A 25733-nucleotide genomic window follows, 5' to 3' on the forward strand; every position below is an offset into this window, starting at 1 on the left:
CAACACTAGTTTATAGCCAAACACAAAAATCCCTACCCCCAAACAGCCATTGAATAAAAAAAAACATTGTACTAAAGCGGATATATATTGTTTTAAAGCACACTTATTTATTGACTTGGATATGTAGGGTCGAGTTGGAGGGTAAGAAAAAAAAACAGAAGAAAAAGACATGAAGAAAATGAGTAATTTATCAGTATCATACATAGCTTACCATACATAAGGTATGCGTTGTTATCTTCATTTCGATTAAGCCTTTGGCCAAATCTCCAAAACGTATTCCATTGTTCTCTCTCAAATCAATAAGTGTTAAAAACTTGACCATTTGTGTATTTCTTGGGTAATTCTCTACCATATCACTCCATTCTGTTTCTTCCATGTCAAGATGAATAGCTAAATCATGTATCATGCGTGTCTCACAATAAACAGACAGACGAAGTAACTCTATGTTGTTAGGAAACTGAGATAATGCATCTTCACTCAAACCTTTATTTAATATATAACAAATATATATGACAAATTTTTACACACACATTACATCAACATACAGCTCTAACAACATATAACATATTAATACAAGGAAGATTTTCATATTTCCTAAGAAAATGGTTAAACTTGTTTTTATAGCAAGATAAATCTCCCATTTAATTGACAGTTGTTAACAGCCGCATTATATTGACAAAATTTGATGAGAAGCCCAAATATAGATAATTGGTTAAGTTGACAATTATTTGTATCTAGCAGTCAAATGATCTTCTCAGTATATGACTAATTTATTTACATTATTCATAAAAACTGAGTTTTGATATAAACTGAAAGTAGATGAAAATATTATATTTATACTGAATAACGACACTTTTCACAAATTGTAATAGAACGCTGTATATTTAGCCCGCTCCACATGATATTTAATGGAACATCTCTCTGACATTCCTGGATCATGTACTATTAATCTTTCTCAAATTACAAAGTTTAAGTCGCCTTTAGAAATTGGTTGAAATGCATGATGTGTCTGTGATACAAAAACCAACAGAAGACTTGTGTTTATGCACAACTGATTGGTGGATTATGTAAGCACAGTAGGTAATTCTTTCTTTTTTGACATTTGGTATTGTTTCACTTTAAGCTACAAAGATTTTCCAAAAGTTCAACCCCAGTAATCAGCAATTGTCTCTAATTTAAAGCAGATACTTAGTTCATATATACGACTTTTTTTTAACGAGAAAACAAATTTCATTCAATTTCCCTCTAATGTATTATGCATCCATGAGTTTCCAATGATGCATAACAAGAACCAATTGGACATCCGATAGTCTGTTCAAATATAAGTGTTATTGAATCCTTGCCATATTTAGCCTCTGAGGGCATAGTCTCAATGTATATTTTCAGAATGTTTGTTATTTTCAGTGTATTTCTTTTTAAGATCATATGAGCAGTTAGAGTCATCTTATTTTTGTTTGGGATCATAGCAGGAAGTTCTTCACAAATTCGATTTTTGATGACGAAAAAAAAAGAACTTTGTTTCTATCATTCCCCTATTTTTGTAATAAAAAAACCAACTCATTGTTTAATGAAAAGATGTAACTGACCTATGAATGGGTAATCGAACTTGTAATAATTCAGTGTCTAATGAAATCAAGAATTAAATAGTAAAAGAAGTTTATTACGAAACCCAAGAGCATTTAAATCCAATAATTCTCATATGTTATATCATATACATCTAAGGTATCGTAGGGGTTGATACCTTCGTCATTGTTCGTGGTTTAATAAGTTCAGTCAGTTAAGGAAGGAATCACTGAGAGCTCATGTCAATTCATTATTAACTATTTTGGTATTATTCTATCGATAAAAAAACACGAAGTTAAATACAAAACACATAACTATACCTGTACAATCCAGATCACACTGCTTTTGTTTCTATTAAAGGAAAACAAATATATAATTGTAAATTCAACATCTACAAGAAACTGCACAGACACTAATTATAACAAAGCATATACTAAACACAACAATTTGAACTATTAACAGTATGACCCAAATTCGATTGATTAACATTGACATATCTTTCTGTAAATATCTTATTAGCTAACTGCAAACAGATTAACCAGAGAGCTGAAATGAACTCAATAAGGTAAACTCCCTCGTGAAATGTAAGTTATGTCTTAAAATTCCTTTTGAGCGAAAAGAACCATACCTTTTTAACAAATTGTACACATATATTTAAATGGATTACAAACTTATAAGTAAGGGTTATCGTACCAATATTGTAATTAGATCTCTGAATATAGTTCACATTGGCACTAATATTGATTTTGTCATTAGCAAATTAAAACATAACTAAATTTCATTATCTTTTGAGGCGAGATGTATAGGGGACACAGCCACGTTAACTTTTATTTCTATAGAAGTCGCTCTTCACTATACTACTACCTGTCGATACATTTATTTTTGGCATTGCACAAGTCATGTCTTCTTTGACTATTAATGACGTTAAAATACTAAATCCCTGTGATGTGTTTTAGTCGATTTTAGTCTCTGATGCATGATTTTTTACTATTAATTGGTTTTGGCTTTTAACTAGCTGTCAGTAACTGCGAGTACTCTCAATCATATTTTCTTGTTAATTCGACCTGTTGATACTGTTTATAATGCTTTTTTGTCATTTTTTATTTATATGGATCTTGGCTGTATACCAGCTTTGATTATTTGTAATATCTTCAATTTTTCACTTATTCTTACAACATTTGTATAAACTTCAAGATTATAAAAAAACGTTTTTTTTCTAAAGTGAACATTGATTGGTTAAATATTTCTCAGTGTGTTTGAATTTATTTGATAGCCTTTTGGTCATGACTGTTTGTCTCTAATATTTAATTAACTGTGCATTTGTATTCAGATATCGCAGATCAAATTTATTCGTTCTTTGTGTAATCATACGTTTTTTGATTGAGTTAAGTCTGCTAATTGATATTTTATCGTATGTTTTTATATGTTGTGATGTTATGCTATTGTTTCAGAAAAAGGGAGAAGGTTTGGGCCCATTAAAACGTTTAATCCCGCTGCAAATGTTTGCACCTGTCCTAAGTCAGGAATCTGATGTACAGTAGTTGTCGTTTGTTTATGTAATATATACGTGTTTCTCGTTTCTCGTTTTGTTTATATAGATTAGACCGTTGGTTTTCCCGTTTGAATGGTTTTACACTAGTAATTTTGGGGCCCTTTATAGCTTGTTGTTCGGTGTGAGCCAAGGCTCCGTGTTGAAGGCCGTACTTTAACCTATAATGGTTTAATTTTTAAATTGTTATTTGGATGGAGAGTTGTCTCATTGGCACTCACACCACATCTTCCTATATCTATATACAAGTTAGCCAATCGTTAATTTACTTATTTTACTTTAATTGTTTGCTTTCCCAAAAATTATAGATTTTCTTTTCCATTTGTGGTCTCTTCACATGTTATTTTCTGTGTTCAGTGAAATTTGGGTCAAAACTCTAATTTGGCATTAGAATTAGAAAGATAATAGGGAACTTGTGTACAAAGTGTCAACTTCAACTACATCTCTGTATTGTCATGATTGTGGTAGGGGAATTAAATGATTACAAAATAACTTGTATATTCAATGCTAGTATACAAACCTGTTCCTGGTTCCAAACCTTCCAGTTGAGTGTAATGTCGTCACCATGTTTACAAACACACTCATCAGTTTTTAAAGCTAATCTTTCTTCTGGAAAGTGACAGATAAATCTTGAGCAGGAATACTCAGTGTGAAATGGTAGTTGACTGCGGACTTTTTCGTGGACAGTGGACTGATAAAATTCTGAAATCCTCTCCAATGTTAAATGCAAACATTCTCTGACACTAGTGGCTATCTCAGGTACTATCAGGCCCTTGGAGCGTTTATGGATTAGGTACAGTAAGATCTTGTTACCTTCTACACAAACAACAATATCATGCTCTTTATCAACTGATAACCCAACAAACCCAGAAAACATAAGTTTCCTTCCACGGTATTGCTTCAATGTCCACATACTAAGACATGCGCATATGAGACGATTTGGTAAGGCTGGAGGTATGATGGTTCCTTTGAAAACAAAGGCCAAACTAAGTGTCCTCTCTGGTGTACATTCTTGTGTCAAGAAATCTGTATCATTTCTTTGGGTAAGCATACAGGGTACAAAGAAGTGTTCTACTGGTAGCCGACTTCCTGTTTTTGTATCATATCTACGCTGTTCAGATACGATATCAAGGTGTATCAGCATATCAAATATGTACTCTTTAAAGAGTAATATCTGACAAAATTCTTCTTGCTCCCAAATCTGGTAGAGGTCTAGTTTTTGTATCATTCCATTTTCAGACATCTTTTTGAAGGTTTTTCTTGTGTTATCTTCTTTTGGCCAGAATTCAACATCTATAAAAAGAAATAAAATCAATCTTAAGACTTGAAATTAAAGTCAAAAATATACTTATATTAAAATGTATCTATGGAAGCTATGTTGCTCACCTTGATCAGCACAGGAAAATAATCTTATCTTAATAATTCTATAACATGTTCTATTTTAGAACAAATTATCTTTCCTTAATCAAGGCATTTGATGATCAAAATTGAATCGTTTCTCATTGTGGAAAAATGTTACACTTTAAATAAAATTTATTCTATATTTAGGCCAGACTTTTTTTATTATCTGTTTAACGAGATCCGCCGACTCCACATTGTCCGATTTCAGAATAAAAATAAAAGTAGTGCTTCCTACTTTTATTTTTATTTTTTCCGCCGACTGTAACGAAATCCTCAAAAAAAAAAAAAAGTACGAGTTCGGGTCTGCGATTATTAATTTATCTCTTGTCGCATGGTCAAACAAAACTGCGACTTCCGGGAAGGGACCGTTTTTTTACATTAAACTTTAAGTCCGATCACTAGAGAGAAGTTCGTGTTCGCTCAAATTTGTTAAGTGTAATAGAGATGAGGCAATCGGGGTCACGTTGTCCAATGAGTTACCGGAAGATGTTGGCATCAGCCGCATTATAACCAACGAGGCAGATGTTGAACCTGACATGCCGGTCAACGTTTTGGAAGAGTTTGGGTTTATATTTTTCCTTTGAAGTAGTATCGTAGTATGCATATTTAAATAGTATCAAAGATATCAATTAAAATCAATAATGCTTTTTGAATTTTGTGTATGGATGGGACCAAATCATTTGAAAAACCACTTTTTTTATTCACGTTCACCCCCTTTCACTTTCGCACCCTACAGGAGGGGGAGGACAGGGGGGTACCCTTCTCCCTTCTCCCACCCCATTTCTCCTTTCTCCTACCCCAGTTCTCCTTTCTCCCATGGAAATAAAACATCTCCTTTTGATATTTTTTCTTGAAATATTAGATCATTTTTTAAAAGGAGATATTTTATTTTTTCTCCTTTCTTCAATTTTTTCTCCTTTCTCCCAGCCTTCCTCTCCTTTCTCCTACCTTCTTTCTCCTTTCTCTCACCCTCTTTCTCCTTTCTCCTACCCCCTTTCTCCCTGTCTCCCTTACCCCTGTCCTCCCCGTCCTACAGTACACGTTTGCACCCTACACCGGAATAAAACTTAGGAAACTCAAGCCCAGACCAAATTATTCCTAAATGATGAACTAAATTTTATCAAAATTTTAGTAGCCCAGCTCACAATCTAGAGGTCTGTTTTCTTCCATTGTTCTTGTATTTTGATAAATTCTTAAAAAAAAAAAAAGTCACTTAGATTGGTTTTATTTTTATTTTTAGTGTCGACTGGACCAATTTTGCACTTTTATTTTTTTTTATTTCGTCCCCTCGACCCTATTTTTTTACAAATTTTCTCGTTAAACAGATAATAAAAAAAGTCTGGCCTTATAAACCATGAAGTTTTATAGTTATACCTATACCTTTTAAGCTATTACGTTTCAGTTTCAGTTTAAAAAAAATGTTTTTTTATCATAATTTTCCATTATGATTTTACAAAACATAAGTTAAAACTGTTATTCTCTCCAAAGTTTCACAGCATAAAAAATAATTAGCTATAATTTAACAAGTATTGAAACTGTGAATACTAAAATTTATAATTTTTTACTAATTGTATAATAAAAAGTTCTGAAAAACCAACTTAAAGATTAGTTAAGGGCACCATTTAACAGTCCCTAGTGCTATTATTGGCTGGTAAACAATATTTTGGTATGTTTTTTACCAGCAATTTAATTATTACTCAATGAAAAATATTTACACACCAGTAATAAAAGATCTCATAACTTCCACCATAAGAAGGGGACTGATGATAACATTATCTCTTAGCTGTGGTGTGTCAAAATAGACAATTTTCCCTAGAGAATGTTGATAATGTAGAAAATCGGTCAACTGCTCAGGAGACAGGACAGACACCTCGCTGATAGCATTTAATTCTTTAACTTCAGCCAAAGACATTATTTGCTTTCCTTCTGCCACTAGTTCAGCGATCTCAAGCTCCAGTGGAACACATGCATTCGGCATCCTTTCACCCCAGCATGGGTGGTCGAATGTTAGTTCTGTTATTGTTTTCTTCAGAACTTCTATTTCTGGGTCGGCTTGATCTTTGGCATTGACAAATATTAGAGGTCTAAGGACCAGATGATGTTTTCCCTCGTGGTCTTTAAACAATTCCTCAATTCCTCTGTAAAGCTCCTCACGTCTGGTCGCAATATTCTCCTGTTAAACATAAAAAGTTGACAAAATAATACATTGATACTGCATCGCACACCTGGTGATTTATATGCATCTTCAATGATGTAATATTCCAACACGTACTACAATCTCAAATTTTCAAATGACATACATCTTCTCTTATAGGTCAATTTTACACTTTTAACCTAGATCTTATACTTTCAAAGATAACAGACTGAAACTGTTATCAGTTGTTAAATCTTACATTCCAAGGGGAATAAAATGAAAAGGGTCTTTTGAAGGAAACACTAGCTATTTATATTTGTGTTTGGTAATTCACTTTTAATTACCTACCTAGTATAGAAACATAAGTAAACAAATAAGTCACATTTAATAAGTTGGCAATACATCTAAAACAGGTCAAGAGGGTATTTGCATGAACATATGGATATTGTTATAGTTCAATTTTTTGTTGATAAAAATTATAATTATTTTAAAACAAAGCATGAATCGTCCTCATGCATTCCCTGTCCAGATTTTTGATTTCATCAACTCATCAACATTTGTATTACGTTTTGGAATTTCAAATATTTTGGGGACTTACATCACTGAAAATACAGTTAAGACGTATATCTTGTGCAGTACCACTAAATGCTAAACTTTCACTTTGTCAAAATATTTGTTGAAATAAAACTGACTTAAATACAACTTTAACAATCAAACTGAGCAATTGTTATAGTCAATAGACAATGCCCGAGAGCGACACAGCAAAGAAAAAACAAATTTTAACATTATAACTGAGCAATTGTTTAAAGTCAATAGACCATGCCCGAGAGTGACACAGCTAAGAAAATTCAAACTTTAACATTTAAACTGAGCAATTGTTTAAAGTCAATAGACTATGCCCGAGAGTGACACGGCCAAGAAAATACAAACTTTAACAATTTAAACTGAGCAATTGTTTAAAGTGAAAAGACCATGACCGAGAGTGACACGGCAAAGAATCTTCATGAAAATCTTCTACATTTGAAAATGTCTGTACCAAGTCAGGAATATGACAGTTCTTGTCCATTCGTTTTTGATGCGTTTTGTTTTTTGATTTTGCCATGTGATTATGGACTTTCCAAATTTTCCTCTGAGTTCAGCATTTTTGTGATTTTACTTTTGAATATTAATACAAACGCAAACCAAATATGATTTTCTTATCTATAAGTGGTTCTTCATATAGTCTACTCTAGTTATAGGCCCTGTACTCTGATCTTAAGTCTATTACCCAACAATCAATTAGGATCTTGTTCTTTCAAAAGTGTAGCTTTACACGAAGTTTGGTCAAGTTAAGACATATCGGCATATTATCATTATGTAAGCAGTTTTTACACATTATTCAAGTGTTTTAAATGGCAATGACTAACTACTATATTTCTAACATAAGATCACTCACCAATGGTACTTTGTCTTTGTGAGTGGCAACAAACAAAATCTTTGGAATGCCTGCATATACAACCTTACAATAGGTCAGGATGGAATTGACCCAATACTGCAAGAATACTACAAAATAAAATCAAAATCTGTCATAAAAAAAAGTATAAACAAGTATATACATTCTGCATTTTTCATATTTGTGATACTACACTTTTACAATCTCATTGTCTTTTGTCTTATTAACCCCTTATTTAAAAAAAAAACTGGCTGAATTGCTGTTTAAATAAATGAGGTTGATAAAGTATTAATACTTTATCAACCTAATATTTAAACAGCTGCATGGTAATAGTCTTCCTTTAAATTGGATTCTCTGTCAAAAAGTGACAACTGCTTCAGAACATATGTTCATTCTAAATTGTTGTATTTGTTCTTCAGACTATTTCATTAACACAGGATAGTTAAAGGAAGGCACATTACAAGGTAACAATGCTTTAGGCCTGCATACAATTAAAACGTATACAAACTAATATTTCACACCACTAAAATAATGGCAATTTCAAGTTGCGGTCCTGTGCAAGATTTTATGGAATAGCCCTTGGATTGTGTGTTTGTTCTAATCGCTGTCTTGGTTTTTTTTTAATTATCATTTATGGCCGAGAACACAGTTATTCCGTGGTGCATTTCTTTTAAACAAAAAAATGCAAATTAAAAAAATCACACCTGCTCTATCCAAAAAAGATTCATATAGTATAATGTACCACTTTTGGGACAAATTATGATAAATTATAGAAATATCCACCAGCTCTAACTCAATATGTGGACAATTTAAGGTTAAGAGGGTCTATAATTCAGTGTAACAGCCTCAGATATACTAATTATTGGCCTTTTCAAAATGGACAAAATCCCTACATTACCAAATTAAATGCTTACTGAGCGCAGTCTAATACGACCGCAGAGGTCGAACCGTGAACAGTTGAGGCAAATTAGGACCTCTTTAAGCTTGATGCTGTCTGAATTTCGATTGAGTTCAAATTTTTGAAATAAATATAGGTTTCTGACACAAAATAATTGCGGTAAAAGACCTTGAAAATCTATTCTTAAAAATTTTCAAATTTTTTTGAAATAAAAATAGATATGAACCCTTAAAAAAATTAGGGGAAAAAAAAATACCCCCAAACTCAATCCCAGCCTTCCCTTATTGTCTTGAAACTACAAACATTGCTTGTTTTTGTCCCCCTTTTTTGCAGCTAATTCCTGCATGATTTGAGCAATTACCACCAAACTCAATCCCTTTGTGATATGGAACCTTGTGGTACAATGCCACATCGATCCGTACACTGTCACACAAGTTATTCTCCTGAAACTACAAACATGCTTGTTTGTTGGTCCCTTTTTGGCCCCTATATCCTAAACTGTTGGTACTATAAACCCCAAATCATCCTTCCTTTTGTAATATTGAATATAATTGTAAAATTTCATAGTGATACATTCACTTAAAACTAAATTTATTGTCTCAAAACTAAAAGAGGGACGAAAGATACCAAAGGGACAGTCAAACTCGTAAATGTGTCGACGGGCGACGACATAATAGTATTATATGATCCCAACAAATGTGTGCGGTTGTATGCAAATTCATGTCCCAATTTGACAAGTAATTCCAACTGTATTTACTTTTTTAGGGATAAAATATAAGGAAATAAATCTCGATGGTGTAAGAAAAAAAAATTGCAAGTTATACATTGTCACATGAGGGACTATATTTGTAGAGAAGGAAAATCAAAGGATGATGACTGTGTCCCCGGACTGTACAACAGACATTTAAAGCCAGGTAGTATTGTTAAAAAGTAGACCACATTTCCTAAGATTTATTTTCAAAATTAGTTTTTTTAAGAAGTCAAAACTGAAAGCTAAAAAAAATCTTATTTTTCCGGAATAATTTCAATCAGTTCTAAGAAGGTTGCATTACATAGAAAAGTTTTACTTAATGCAATAAATGGAGATGTTGATAAGTGGGTTTCTAACGATGCATGTCCTTTAATACAGATTCAATCATACTAAAGTATGTAGTGAACAAAGTTCTGTAACTCTGGAATTGCATTATTTGAAAATAATATAAATCAACCAGATGCTCCGCAGGGCGCAGCTTTATACGACCGCAGAGCTTGAACCCTGAACGGTTGGGGCAAGTATGGACACATCATTCAAGCTGGATTCAGCTCTAAATTTGGATTGTGGTTAAATAGTTGACACAGCATAGGATTCTGACACAGAATGAATGTGGTCTAACGAACTTAAAATCTTTTTTTGCCTTTGAGCAATTTTAAACTATGCTGTTGAATATTAATCCTCTCAAAAAAGTGTTTGAAGAAATTTTCTTTTTATTTATGAAAAAATTGAACCCCCCCCCCCCCCCAATTTTTTTTTCACATACACCCCCTTTCCCTTATTCCAAAACTGATCTCAATTAAAATTTTTAATGGAGTTTGCAACAATAACTACTCATTTAAATACATCATAGAATATTAAAATCTAAGAAAAGTGCTTGTTATCCATTGTTATCAATGAATGGTAAAGATTGTTTTTATTTATCAGTTGGTAGTAAAAGTGAATATACATTGTATATAACAATTGTGTTTAAATTTCATAAATTTCTATTTACTTATACTAAAGTTATGGTGCGAAAACCATATAAATGCTTATTTGGGCCCCTTTTTGGCCACTAATTCCTTTACTGTTGAAACCAACACTCCCACAATCAATCCCAACTTTCCTTTTGTGGTCATAAACCTTGTGTCAAAATTTCATAGATTTCTATTTACTAAAACTGAAGTTATAGTGCGAAAACCAAATGTCTTCGGACTACGACGACGACGACGCCAACGTGATACCAATATACGACAAAATTTTTTTCAATTTTTGCGGTCGTATAAAAAGAAGCTTTATTCCTTCAATTAAAACGTGCGTTAAAGTAAGAACTGATTAAAAAAATATTTTATTTTTTATCTGAAATGATAATGGATGGACAGACAAACTACAATATATCAAATGCTATGTTTTGTCTTTATAAATGTGTTTAGTTTTAGTTCAAGCAAAGCAACACCTTCAAAATACCAACGTGATAAATCCTCCTCATCAAAACTACTATTTTTAGTCTGTGGGTAGATATTTTGAGAAATCAGTATGTAAACATTCTAACATTATATATGTTTTGTGGTTTACTCATTTAAAACAATAAGAATCTCTATAGGAAAACATTTTTTTTTAACATTGCTTAATGACTAGGCCATTAATTGTGAATTTGACAATACATTGCTAAACTTAATTTTACAACAAATAAACATATTTTGACACAATTAAGGATACCATTTGTTTTGCTGCTATTTAATACGAAGTTTTAACAAAAATAGATTTAAGGAATAACAACAATAGTGCACACACTGAAATATCTCGCCTTCTTTACTAACCATTTATATTATGTTGACAGTCTGAAATATAAAGTTTTACTACAACTATCACATAAACTTAGCATGATCCAAGAAAATGAGGTCAAGGTCAGATAAAGTAAACAGAAATACATGTAGACCTAACAATCATTCAATACACTAAATGTAGTTGACCTATTGCTTATAGTTTCTAAGAAACAGACTTAAATAAAATCATCATAGATACTTTTATTAAGTTTTGTATTTACGCCAGACCGCGTTCCGTCTACAAAAGACTCATCAGTGACGCTAGAATCCAAAAATGTTAAAAAGTCTAAATAAAGTAGGAAGTTGAAAAGCATTTAGGACTAAAATTCCTAAAAGTTTTGCCAAATACAGCTAAGGTATTCTATTCCTGGGTAGAAAAGACTTAGTATTTCAAAACTTCAAAAGTTTTGTAAACAGTTAATTTATAGATATGACCAAGAAAACTAAACATTGACCAATGAACCATACAAAGGAGGTCAAGGTCAGATGAACCATGCCAGGCAGACATGTACACCGTTCATTCAATCTATGCATTAAATATAGTTGAACTATTGCTTATAGTATTTAAGAAACAAACTTAACCTTGAAAACTAAACATTGATCAATGATCCATGAAAATGAGGTCAAGGTCAGATGATACCTAGAGACTGACATGTACATCATAAAATATTTCTATTCACCAAAAATAGCTGACCTATAACATATAGTATTAGAAAAAAATACTATAAAACTCAATCCAATGAAAATGAGGTTAAGGTCAGATCACACCTAATTTCATAGAAATTGATCCAATATCCACCCATGTAGGTGTGAATCATATCTCTGGCCTATATTTAAAAGAAAATATAAAGAAATACATTAAAGTAAAATAGTAATAAAAAAGAAACAAATTAAAAATCAAAAATAAATCAAAAATAAACAAATCAAAACAAAAACAATAGGGGTGGTCTCTGATGAAGGTTTCCATGGAATAAAAACATTTCCGAAATAACCCGAAACATTGTGTATATAGCACAGTATCAATGTAAGGCCAGAGATATGATTCGCACCTAAATTGGTGGATATTGGATCAATTTCTATGAAATTACATCCAATGATAATAGTGATACAGAATCATATTTAAGTATATGAAATACTACAAAATAAAATTAATACCAATGCAAAAAGAAAAGCATGGGAAAACATAGAAGACTTAATAAAAACAAGAAAAAGTATAAAAAACATTGAAAAATTCAAAGCCGTTAAAAATAAAATAAAACTACATAAAAAAGAAATCAAGCTTAAAATTGCAAAACAATTTTTGCTGAACCTATCCTCTAAAACATTATCACAACCAGAAACACTAGTTCTTGCTAAAGGACTAAACTTTGTTTCAACAACAAAAACATCCATAAAACAAATAATGAAAGATTTTAAAAAAAGGGAAAGAAATTTGAGACTCTCATATTTTTTCCTTGAAAATCAAAATATTCCCAGTAAAATTCATCCATTCAAGGAGAAATCAAAATTTTCGGTGCCGGCATTTACCGATAACCATATAGAAAAAAAATCATTTTCTATACGAAAATGGAATTATCTAAATATGTCCCTAAAAATGAATTTAACCTGTCACTACAAGAAAAAAAATTGTTTGAAGAATCTTAAATGATGAAAATATCATAATCATTATTCATAAAGCAGATAAAAACAATGTAACAGTCATTCAAAATCTTTCTGACTACCTAAAAGAAGGTGAAAAACAATTGAATGTTAACATACATCATGAACAAGTCCAAGAGATAAATCTTAAAAACACCCAGAAAAAGGTATATGAAATAATTTACAAAATGAAAGAAGAAAACTGTATTGATGAAATATCTTTCAAATACATTAAAAATGAACCAAATTTCATAATAACACCTTTTGCATACTTCCTCCCTAAAATTCACAAACTAGACCGTGAAGTTTTACAAAACATTGAAAACTAAACAATAAAAAAAAATCTATTAATGTCCCTGGTAGACCAATGATATCACAGTGTAATGGACCACTTGAAAGGTTAGGGAGATACTTAGATTATTTCTTACTTCCCTTAGTGAAAACACAAAAAACATACATTTCTGATACAGGTGACTTAATCAGAAATATTGAAAACTGTACATTTGATAATAATGTACTTCTTGTTACATATGATATAACATCACTATATATACCAATCTCAGATTTGAAGAAATCACAAAAGCACTACCAAAACGCTTGATGAACATGACAAAATTGAATATTCTATAACAAAACCTACCAACAATTTTTTGATTGAAATAACAAAACTCATTCTTTCCAATAATGAATTTACATTTCACGGAAATTCATATCGACAAATCATTGGAGCTTCAATGGGAGCAACAGCTTCCCCTGAAATATGTGACATTGCTATTTACCATCACATAAACTCAATCCTTAAAAGCTCTCCAATCTCTGAAAAAAATATTTATGCAATAAACAGCCCATAAAATGTGTAGACCTAGAAATATTCAAGGGCGAACGCTTTAAAAATACTGGTGTTTTAGACCTGAAATGTTTTACAAAGAAAACCGAAAAATTCCGATATCTTCATAAAAACTCAAACCATTCCCTCTCAAACTTGAAATCTTTTATTAAAGGCGAAGGCATTCGTATACTTAGAAACACCAACAATGAAAGTGAATTTCAAACCAGAAAAAATCTCTTTATTGAAAAACTGTTAGTAAGAGGATATAAACGGAAATTGGTAGAACAAATTCTATCAAAAATCAAATTCAAAGACAGACAAATTAAATTAAAGAAAAAGAACAAAGTTGAAAACAAATACAATGTATCATTCAATGCAAATTATCATCCTCAAGCAGAAAAACTTCAAAAAGTATTCAGGAAATACTGACATCTTATTAAATAAAGGCAACAGTAGTATACCGCTGTTCAAAACTCATAAATCCATGGACAAAAAACAAAATTGGGGTAACAAACAAAAACCGAGGGAACGCACTAAATATAAGAGGAGGACAACGACACAACACTGGAACGCAACACACACAGAAACGGACCAAGCAACAGACAAAACACCACGAGAATAACAAATACAACATTAAAACCAAATACATGAATTTAGGATAGACAAGTACCGTGCCACGTCTTATCTCAATATCTTAAAAATAAGAGAAAACACAAACGACTCAACGTTAAAATGTAACACACACAGAAACGAACAATATTATAACAATGGCCATCTTCCTGACTTGGTACAGGACACTTTTAAAGGGGAATAAAAGTGGTGGGTTGAACCTGGTTTTATGGCATGCCAAACCTCGCACTTTAATGGCAAAGTTAAATATAACATTGAAATGACAACATAATATTACAGGACTACAATACAAATAAATAGGGGAACATATTCGACAAAGAAAAACATGATTTATATATAACTAAAGCATCAGGTTTAAAATTCAATACGCCAAAAACGCGTCTTGTCCACACAAGACTCACCAGTGACGCCCAGATATAAAAGATCGAAAGTGAAAAAAGTTGTACAGCACTGAAGATCAAAAGTTGAAAAGGTTTTGCCAAATACGGCATTGTTTGTTTGCCCGGGATAAGAACATTCTTATTATTTAGAACAATTCGTGCTATTGCAAACAGTAAATTTTATCAAATGAATATGAAAGAGATATACATAATGAAACTGAAGTATTAACTAATTACAGAAAACTAAACCCGAATACATAACGCCCAGATATAAAAGACGGATTCTACAATAGGTGCTAAATTCAATAAATAGGTTTCAAAAGAAACAGAAACTTTGGGGAATTAGTTAAACGAACTATAAAATAATTTATCTAAACCTCACATTTCCTACTAAACATTAAACTGTTTGGAACTAATTAATGACCATCATGTAAACAACACATGTAAACTGATATTCTTCTGAGGACAAATTCATACTCTGAAACGCTTAATTAATTAATTCAACATTGGATGAAAAAGTTAAGAAAAACAAAAAACAAATCAACAAGTGGAATTATTAAAAAGGTAATTCAGAAACTCTTTAAAATATTTAAAAAGAAAATAAAACGAAATAAATTAAAGTAAAATAGTACTAAAAAAGAAATAAATAAAAAATAAAAAAATAACAAGTCAAAACAAAAACAATAGGGGTGGTCTCTGATGAAGGTTTCCCTGGAATAAAAACATTTCCTAAATAACCCGAAACATTACGTACATAGCACAGTATCAATGTTAGGCCAGAGATATGATTCACACCTAAATGGGTGGATATTGGATCAATTTCTATGAAATTGTCTGTTGGACATGTCCACCCTACAATCATTTCATATACCAAATATTGTAGACCAATGGCATACAGTATAAAAACTAGAGGCTCTAAAGAGCCTGTGTCGCTCACCTTGGTCTATGTGCATATTAAACAAAGGACACAAATGGATTCATGACAAAATTGTATTTTGGTGATGGTGATGTGTTTGAAGTTCTAACTTTACTGAACGTTCTTGTTTCTTACAATTATATCTATAATGAACCTTGCCCATTAGTAACAGAGAAAAATATTTGGTAAAAATTTACATAAATTTACCGAATTAATGAAAATTGTTAAAAATTGACTATGAAGGGCAATAACTCCTTAAGGAGTCAATTGACCATTTAGGTCATTTGACTTATTTGTAGATCTTACTTTGCTGAACATTATTGCTGTTTACAGTTTATCTCTATCTATAATAGTATTCAAGATAATAACCAAAAACGGCAAAATTTCTTTAAAAATTACCAATTGGAGGGCAGCAAGCCAACAACCGATTGTCCAATTCATCTGAAAATTTCAGGGCAGATAGATATTGACCTGATAAACATTTTTATCCCTGTCAAATTTCCTCAAAATGCTTTGGTTTTTGAGTTCTAAGCCAAAAACTGCATTTTACCCCTATGTTCTATTTTTAGCCGTGGCGGCCATCTTGGTTGGTTGACGGGGTCACGCCACACATTTTTTTAAACTAGATACCCCAAAGATGATTGTGGCCAAGTTTGGATTAATTTGGCTCAGTGGTTTCAGAGGAGAAGATTTTTGTAAAAGATTACTTAGATTTATGAAAAATGGTTAAAAATTGAATATAAAGGGCAATAACTCCTAAAGGGGTCAACTGACCATTTCGGTCATGTTGACTTATTTGTAAATCTAACTTTGCTGAACATTATTACTGTTAACAGTTTATCTCTATCCATAATAATATTCAAGATAATAACCAAAAACAGCAAAATTTCCTCAAAATTACCAATTCAGGGGCAGCAACCCAACAACAGGTTAACCGATTCATCTGAAAATTTCAGGGCAGATCTTGACCTGATAAACATTTTTACCCAATGTCAGATTTCCTCTAAATGCTTTGGTTTTTGAGTTATAAGCCAAAAACTGCATTTTACCCCTATGTTCTATTTATAGCCGTGGCGGCCATCTTGATTAGATGACCGGGTCACGCCACACATTTTTTAAACTAGATACCCCAATGATGATTGTGGCCAAGTTTGGTTTGATTTGGCCCAGTAGTTTCAGAGGAGAAGATTTTTGTAAAAGCTAATGTCGGACCACGATGGAGGACGGACGACGGACGCCGGACGCCAAGTGATGAGAAAACGACCAAAACACAAAAATTTAACTATAATTACCGAACCATGAAATGAGGTCAAGGTCAGATCACACCTGCCACTTGGACATGTACACCTTATAATTCTTCCATACACCAAATATACTAGACCATCAAAACTTAACCTTGCTCACTGATCCATGAAATGAGGTCGAGGTCAAGTGAAAACTGTCTGACTGACATGACGACCTTGCAAGGTACGCACATACATACAACCGCAGAGGTCGAACCCTGAACAGTTTGTGCGTGTTTGGACACAATATTCAAGCTTGATACTGTCTGAATTTGTATTGTTATCAAATTTTTGACATAATATAGGTTTCAGACACTAAAAAAATGTTGTGAATTATCTTAAAAAAAAAAAAAATTGGTTAAAAATATTTGTAATAACTTTCTATTGAAGATCTCTTGCTCTTGCACAATACTTTGCAAAAGAAGATTTATCGCTATTGTCCAATACTGTGCAATTGAATATTTCTTGCAATTGCGCAATACTGTGCAATTCAATAGTTCTTGCTATTGCGCAATACTGTGAAATTGAATATTTCTTGCTATTGCGCAATTTTGTGTAATTGGATATTTCTTGCTATTGTGCAATACTGTGCAAATGAAGATTTCTTGCTAATGCACAATACTGTACAATTGAAGATTTCTTGTTTTTTGTGCAATACTGTGCAATTGAAGATTTCTTGCTGTTGCGCAAAACTGTGCAATTGAAAATTTCTTGCTATTGCACAATACTTAATATAATAATTTACATATCCTGTTTGGTGTGTATCTCCTGCCATATCATTATTTTTTGCTTTAATATATATATCAGAAATAACCAACTTAAAATGGAATTTTAAAGAAAAAAAATATCCCTTATGATTCATCACCCCAAACTCAATTCCAGCCTTGACTTTGTGGTATAATACCTTGCAGCACAATTGCAGGAAGATCCATACAATTGAACACAAGTTACTGTCTGGAAACTAGAAAAAGGCATGTTTTTTTGCCCCTTTTTGGACCCAAAATCAAACCGAGCCTTTCCTTTGTGATGGAACCTTGTAGTACACTTGCACACAAGTTATTGTCCTGAAACTAAAACAATGCATGTTTTTTTACCCTTTTTGGCCCCTAATTCCAAAAAATTTGAGGAAATTACCCTCAATATCAATCCCACCCTTCCCATTGTGGTGTGGTACCTTTCAGTACAATTTCAGAGAGATCCATACACTAGAACACAATTTATTGTCTGGAAACTAGAAAAAATGATAATTTTCGGCCCCTTTTCGGCCCTTAATTCCTAAGCGTTTCCGGCAATTCCCCCCAAACTCAATTCCAGCTTTACCTTTGTGGAACCTTTTAGTACTATTAGTACAACTCGAAAAAAGCTTGTTTTTGCTTCTGTTTTGGCCCCTTATTCCTAAAATTTTGAGGCAATTACCCCCTGAATCAATCCCAGCCTTCCCTTTGTGATATGGAACCTTGTGGTACAAGGTCAGAGAGATCAATTCACTAACACACAAGTTAATGTCTGGAAGTTACAAAAATGCTTATTTTTGGCCCTTTTTTGGCCCCTAATTCCTTAACAGCGTGTACCATAACCCCCAAAATCCATCCCAACCTTCCTTTTTGTGGTATTGAAGTGTATGGTAAAATTTCATAGTAATGCATTTACTTAAACTACAGTTAATGTGCGAAAAGTAAAGTGTCTTAGGATGATGACATTGAAGCAAACGTCAAACCAATATACGACCGCAAAAATGTGTTGTGGTGGTATATAAATATGATGTTGTCTGTCAATAAGTGCAACACTCTGTTCATGCTTATGATAAAATCATCAGCTCCTTTTTGTGAAAATTCACTCATGCAAAATCTAAAGAAATTTTCAGGAAAGCGCTTTATCACAATATATCATGATGTCATTCTATTGTTCTGCCGACTGATTTGAATGTTCAGTTGTTTGCTCATGCTCTAACTTCCTAAAAGAGTTGGCCACTCAATTTGATTCAAATGTAACTGATCATTTTTGTGTATACAAAACACTTTCCAACATACAAAAAATAAAACCTGGAATCTTTGATAAATATTATTGTATAACCTCATATCAATGTTTCAAAATGTGAGACATATTGAGGTTAATATGGTAGTTTGTGACAATCTCAAAGTGGCAATGTAAACAAGTTACGTAAACATTTAGGTTTTCTTAAATATTTAGAAAAGACAAATTTAATTATTTTTTAAATTATCCCTTGCTGTTATAGAAATGTATCCTGTTTGCATTATCGGAGTGTAAATAACATGCATATTACCTGCTGGCGTTGGCGTCATGTGCTGCCCTGGAAAACACATCACATCAGGGACCTGTTCATGCAAATCTTTGCTCCCATCAAATACTACAAGAAACAACGCTCGGAATGTCATGAAGGTCTGGTGTGTTGTTAAATAAACGTATTGTCCACCAAAATCCCAGAAGATAAGACGTCCAACTTTCATTTTATACTTCCCACTTTTGAGGACTTTTTCCATTTTCTTTCTTATTTCTTCTTTAGTCATTCTTGTTCTCATTTTCTGTTCCATCTGGTTTACTGTGTGAGGCACATTGGAGGATTTTGTAGATGGTAGAGATTGTGCGGTTGCAGACTGTTCTGAGGGCAAAGAGGAAAGTGTAGCTTTGGCATAACCAGTTGGGCTTGTATCTGAAGCTTTGTTGGTAACTTCACTCTCCTCCTCTTCTTCCAGAGAGGTCATTAAAACCTTATGGTACACAACATCTAGGGCATTGTAAGAGTCTGAAATTATATTTAATACATCAGGCAAATCAAATCCAAAACAGGTGCAGGCTGTCAAAACCAAGTGAAGAATGTAAGAAAAATCAGAATTAAAATAAGAATCATATCTTATCAGGTGTAACATTCATATAATGCTATTAACACATTTTAAAGAGAGTCATATCTTAACTGATTGATTGATGAAATTATGGAAAATAAATGTTAATTCATTGCATAATTTTAACATTTAAATTCAATTTCAAAATATAAAACCTTAACATCTTTCTAATAAGATTAGTAAAATGTTAAGATTTTCATACACAAATCAGATTTGATATTGAATTAATATGGTGCGTGAATAGAAGGCACAAAAAATGGCTACAATGTGAAACTATTTAAATCAGTGCCATAACATGTCTGCTGAAAGCGCAGTCCATGCAATAGAGTATATTTTTAATGTGGTCAGATATTCTACTTGTGCTCTTTCTCACCTGGATCAACAAGAATCCACTCTTTTGACTGAATGTCGAGGCCACAGCGACCTTCTACCAGAGAAATCCCATCAGTTGGATGTTGCCCTTCTGGTAGGACATCCCCAGCTAACAGCTTCACAAGAGTCGTTTTCCCAACAGAAAATTGACCGGTTACCATGCATCTCATATCAAATGATTCATAGCTGCCCTTCCCTAATAAACGATTTAACATGGCAGACTGTTGCCCTTTTCTGATGGAATCTAAAAAAAATAAAAAAATTAGAAAGTTTTGATGTATTCATGTTGAGAAAAAAAATGTATCCATACACAAACTCATAGATAATTTTTCCACATTTGTTGGTTAATATGTTGATATGTCATTTTTCGATATGTCAATGTGTTAAATATGTCAGAATGTCTTTATGTCTTTGTGTTGATGTATTAGCCTGTTTGTGTATTGATCTGTGAGTGTAATGATGTATGTGTGCTAAAGTGTTGATCTGTCAATGTTTCAATATGTCAATGTGTTAATGTACGAGTCTGTTAATGTATTCAGCTGTCAGTGTGTCTATATGTCAATGTGTTGATGTTTGAATCTGGTTATATGTTGGTATGTTAGTGTTTCAATATGTCAATGTGTTGATCTATCAGTGTGATGACAAATGTGTGTTAAAGAGTTAATCTGTCAGTGTGTCGATATGTCAATTTGTTGAAGTTTGAGTCTTGTAATATGTTGATCTGTCAGTGTGTCAATATGTCTGTTAATGTGTTGATCTATCATCCTGATGATGTATGAGTGTAAAAATGTTGATCTGTCGGTGTTTCAATATGTTATTGTGTTGACGTTTGAGTCTAGTGATATGTTAATCTGTAAGTGTGCCAATATGTCAATGTGTTGATGTAGGAGTCTATTATTATGTCGATCTGTAAATGCATGGATATGCCAATGTGTTGATATATAAATCTGTTAATGTGTTAAATCTGTCAGTGTGTCAATATGTCTACGTGCTGATGTATGAGTCTGTTTATTTGTTTAATTACGGACATGCACAGATTAAAAAAAATTATGTGATCTGTAATCAATCAATCTTCATCAATAGCCTACTTCACTTTTCCCATCAATTTGCTGGTTTTTTTCATTATAACATTATAAGCAGATATCAAGGTTTCCCTATATTAGAAACAAGTAATTATAAATCATTTCAGCCAGTATCTGAATAATTAACATTAGAGCATTACCTTCAACTACTGGTGCTGGTGTCTTTGACATGACAGTCTACAAAAGAAAAATATGCTATAAACTATCATGCCCCATGTGAAAACTTGTCAAATAGTTTAATACATATATAAATTCTAATAGCCTTTCTATCTGCCAGTAGATTTAAAGAGGGTTTCATATAGTCGAGTTACAAGTTGCTAGTTAAGATAGTCGAGTTGCGAGTTAAAAAAGTCGAGTTGCGAGTTAAAAAGTCTAGTTGCGAGTTACGAAAGTTGAGTTGCGAGTTACAAAAGTTGAGTTGCGAGTTAAGAAAGCCGAGTCGTGAGTTAAGAAAGTCGAGTTGCGAGTTAAGAAAGTCGAGTTGCGAGTTACAAAAGTCGAGTTGTGAGTTAAGAAAATCGAGTTGCGAGTTACGAAAGTCGAGTTGCGAGTTAAAAAAGTCGAGTTGCGAGTTACAAAAGTCAAGTTGCGAGTTACAAAAATATTTTTGAGGATCGATTCACATTTGATAAACAAAGCATGCGTGTGTAAGTGATAAATTTGTCCTGGTAAAATATGTCCGGGGGGACAAATATTGCTAGTATAAAAAAGTCCATGGTTACCGAATTTACTAGTATATTTAGTCCGATGTTATTAATATATGTCCCCAGACTAATTTTCCTAGGTAATCATGTCCTATAAAATCCTATAATATTTAATTACATTTAAACCATGGAAATTTAGATGTTATGTTTTAGTAATGTTTAAGAGTTGCATAGTTATATTTTTGATAAAATTTATGTCCCCAGACTAATTTTGCTATGGAATCATGTCCATGCCATTAATAGTCTTAGGTTAAAATGTCCAAGCCCTTAGTTTTAAAGGTAACAATAAATGAATTATGTTTTGATATTGTTCAATAGTTGTGTATCAATTTTTTATTTTTTTTATATAAATAAGGCCGTTAGTTTTCTCGTTTGATTTGTTTCACATTGTCATTTCGGGGCCTTTTATAGCTGACTATGGGGTATGGGCTTTGCTCATTTATGAAGGCCGTATGGTGACCTATAGTTGTTAATTTCTATGTCATTTTGGTTTCTTGTGGACAGTTGTCTCATTGGCAATCATACCACATATTCTTTTTCATATAATACGAATAATATACAGTTACTGTCTTTTGATGAGGTAAATAAGCGGTTTTCTTGACTTTTGAAAAACAAGATATTCACTGAGGCTGATGGCCGAAGTGAATATCAGTTATTCCAAAGTCAATTAAACCCCATATTTACCGAAACAAAAGACAGTAACTGTTTTGTTCCATATTCCGAGAAAAGAAAATGTATTTAATGACAAACATATACCAAAACAAATTTTACATGAAACATTTTACCATACATTACGTTGCATGTAAAAGTGTGTGACGTTTAGCGCGGTGAATAACACTTTCTGAAGTGAATATGCTTTTTATTCAAAATCCAATTCATAACGAGAAACTTACTAAAATGATACCAATATGGAATAACGCCTTTTATTTGGACCAAACTTATGATGACACTGAACAATATTGAAAGCAAATGGTACATGGCACACAATAAATCGGGCCTTCTTTATCATGTTTATATACTAGCATTTCGGAGTCAAACGTTCGAGTGACACACGACTGTTGTGCGACAGTCGTTCGACAGTGACACAATGGTAACACGCATATTTCCATGACATGAAAATCTGAAAAATAGAACCAAAAACTCACGATTGTTATACGACAGTCGCACTGCTTTCACAAGACTCATTTGCGACAAACCCACAACAGTATAATTACAATTCTTTTTTCCTGTACTGTACCCATCGTGGAACCATCGTAGACATGTCGTAGCTGATGTGACCTCTCTACATATTTTTTTGACATTTGATTTTGCACGACAACTTTTTTATTGATCTTCCACGACAAAAGATCGTACGATCTGTTGTGAACGGGGCTTTACATTTCGAACATCTCTATGGACGTCATGGCAGTATGACCGTTACCTCCTGCATCAGATGTTATTACCATAGTATCATCTTTAGTTTCCCGAATATGGAACAATCCAAATTGAATTCTTAGAAAACTAACTGAAAACGTTTTTCTAATTTATTCATAATTGACAATCTCAAACGTGTGAACACTATATAATTTTAAACCTAAGTGACTCAGTTTTATAAGTTACCCAATACCCAGGAGGAATACTTTACAAAAAATTTGTAAGGGTTCCGCGGAACCCAGTGTCTCGCCTACTTTTGCTGTAAATCACAGGCTAAACAAAAATGAGGAAAAAAATCAATAAAAATATTCCTTTTGATACTATCTTATGATTGTAAGAAGCTTCTGTCCAAGTTTGGTAAAAATCTAGAATAATTAATGAATCTAATAAATGTTTTGAAAACTGTAACTGCAGACTGTATGTAATGTTCACTGGAAGAAAATCTAAGTCCATTTAAAAGTAAAATACAGAAAAAATGGAGTTGTCTTTTTACAAAATTTACTTCTGGATACTATCTAATGATCATAAATAAGCTTTTGTCCAAGTTTAGTACAAACCCAGGATAGTTTAAGAAAGTTATTAAAATTTTAAAAACTTTTACCACAGAGTGAATGTTATGTTTCCCGCAGAAAAACTAAGTCCATTTAAAAGTAAAATACAGAAAAAATGGATTTATTTGTTTACAAAATTTACTTCTGGATACTATCTTATGATCATAAACAAGTTTCTGTCCAAGTTTGGAACAAACCAAGGATAGTTTAAGAAAGTTATTAAAATTCTAAAAACTTTAACCTCAGAGTGAATGTAATGTTTCCCCGCAGAAAAAACTAAGTCCATTTATAAGTAAAATACAGAAAAAATAGAATTTTATTTTTACAAAATTTACTTCTGGATATTATCTTATGATCATAAACAAGCTTCTGACCAAGTTTGGTAGAAATCCAGTATAGTTTAAGAAAGTTATTAAAATTTCAAAAACTTTAACCACAGAGTGAATATTTGTGGACGCCGCCGACTACGACGCCGACGGAAAGTAGGATCGCTTAGTCTCGCTTTTTCGACTAAAGTCGAAGGCTCGACAAAAATCTTATTCACGATGTAGCACTAAACATTTTAAATCACACACCTAGAGGGAGCCCCAAACAGGCCCCGAAACACAGTGTTATATATCTTTAGATCAAGAATATTTACGCCATTCTATGCTCCTAAATATAAAGATGAACCAAAATAAAAAAAAATATACAAGAGCAACAAAGGCTAAAGGTTCCTGACTAAGGTCAGACACAAAAATGCAGCGGGTTTAAACTTGTTTTATGCACGCACATCATTTCCCCTGTATCTCTAGCCAATGTAGACATATATAATTTTAACGTCCACAATTTTGAGTGTCTGACTGCCAAAGAATAAATTTTGCGGTCCCTAACGGTTATTGCCAGGCTCGGCAACTCGACTTTCGTAACTCCCAACTCGACTTTTGTAACACGCAACTCGACTTTTTTAACACGCAACTCGACTTTTGTAACTCGCAACTCGACTTTCTGAACTCGCAACTCCACTTTCGTAACTCGCAACTCGACTTTCTTAACTCGCAGCTCGACTTTTGTAACTTGCAACTCGATACTCACAACTCGCAACTGGATACTCGACAACAAGTGAATCTCAGATTTAAAGTACAATAACTCCATATTTTACAGGAAGTTGAAATGCGCAATGCAATCACAACTTATTTTGACTAGACACAGACAATTATCTTGAATTGACCGTAATTCTTTGCTTATTTCCACCTTTGATTCTGTTGTTTGCATCTATTTGTTATAATAGGTACAGTCATTGTATTGAACCAAATCATTTCTCTTCGCCACATAATTTATAGATAATACATAGTGATGCACGTTGACTAAATATGAAAGTGCATATGTAGTTGTCTCCCTTACTAGTATAATCAGTTTCAGAATGTTCATTGTTATTTCCCTTTTTTAAAACTATAAATTTCATGTTTCTTTATTTAATGATTTACATGATGTTTATTCAGTACCTATTTGTGAGTTTGAATAGATATTAGTATTTTGAATTCATTGGTTAACGTTATTCA

At 32.6% G+C, this 25733-nt stretch overlaps 1 protein-coding gene across 1 annotated transcript in view; it reads right to left on the reverse strand.

The window, feature by feature from the left end:
* The window catches only part of LOC134718401 (uncharacterized), a 58699-nt gene that overhangs the window by 18484 nt on the left and 14482 nt on the right, over positions 1–25733 (reverse strand). Inside the window, exons 3-10 of the mRNA XM_063580901.1 lie at positions 21665–21701; positions 20444–20686; positions 19494–19973; positions 8083–8189; positions 6233–6686; positions 3633–4405; positions 1884–1914; positions 212–483 (exon numbers count right to left, since the gene is read on the reverse strand). Of these exons, the coding sequence (XP_063436971.1) occupies positions 212–483; positions 1884–1914; positions 3633–4405; positions 6233–6686; positions 8083–8189; positions 19494–19973; positions 20444–20686; positions 21665–21701 (2397 nt within the window). The remainder of the gene's footprint in view (positions 1–211; positions 484–1883; positions 1915–3632; positions 4406–6232; positions 6687–8082; positions 8190–19493; positions 19974–20443; positions 20687–21664; positions 21702–25733) is intronic.

This window comes from Mytilus trossulus, chromosome 5, assembly GCF_036588685.1.
Source record: "Mytilus trossulus isolate FHL-02 chromosome 5, PNRI_Mtr1.1.1.hap1, whole genome shotgun sequence".
Taxonomy (NCBI): Eukaryota; Metazoa; Mollusca; class Bivalvia; order Mytilida; family Mytilidae; genus Mytilus; species Mytilus trossulus.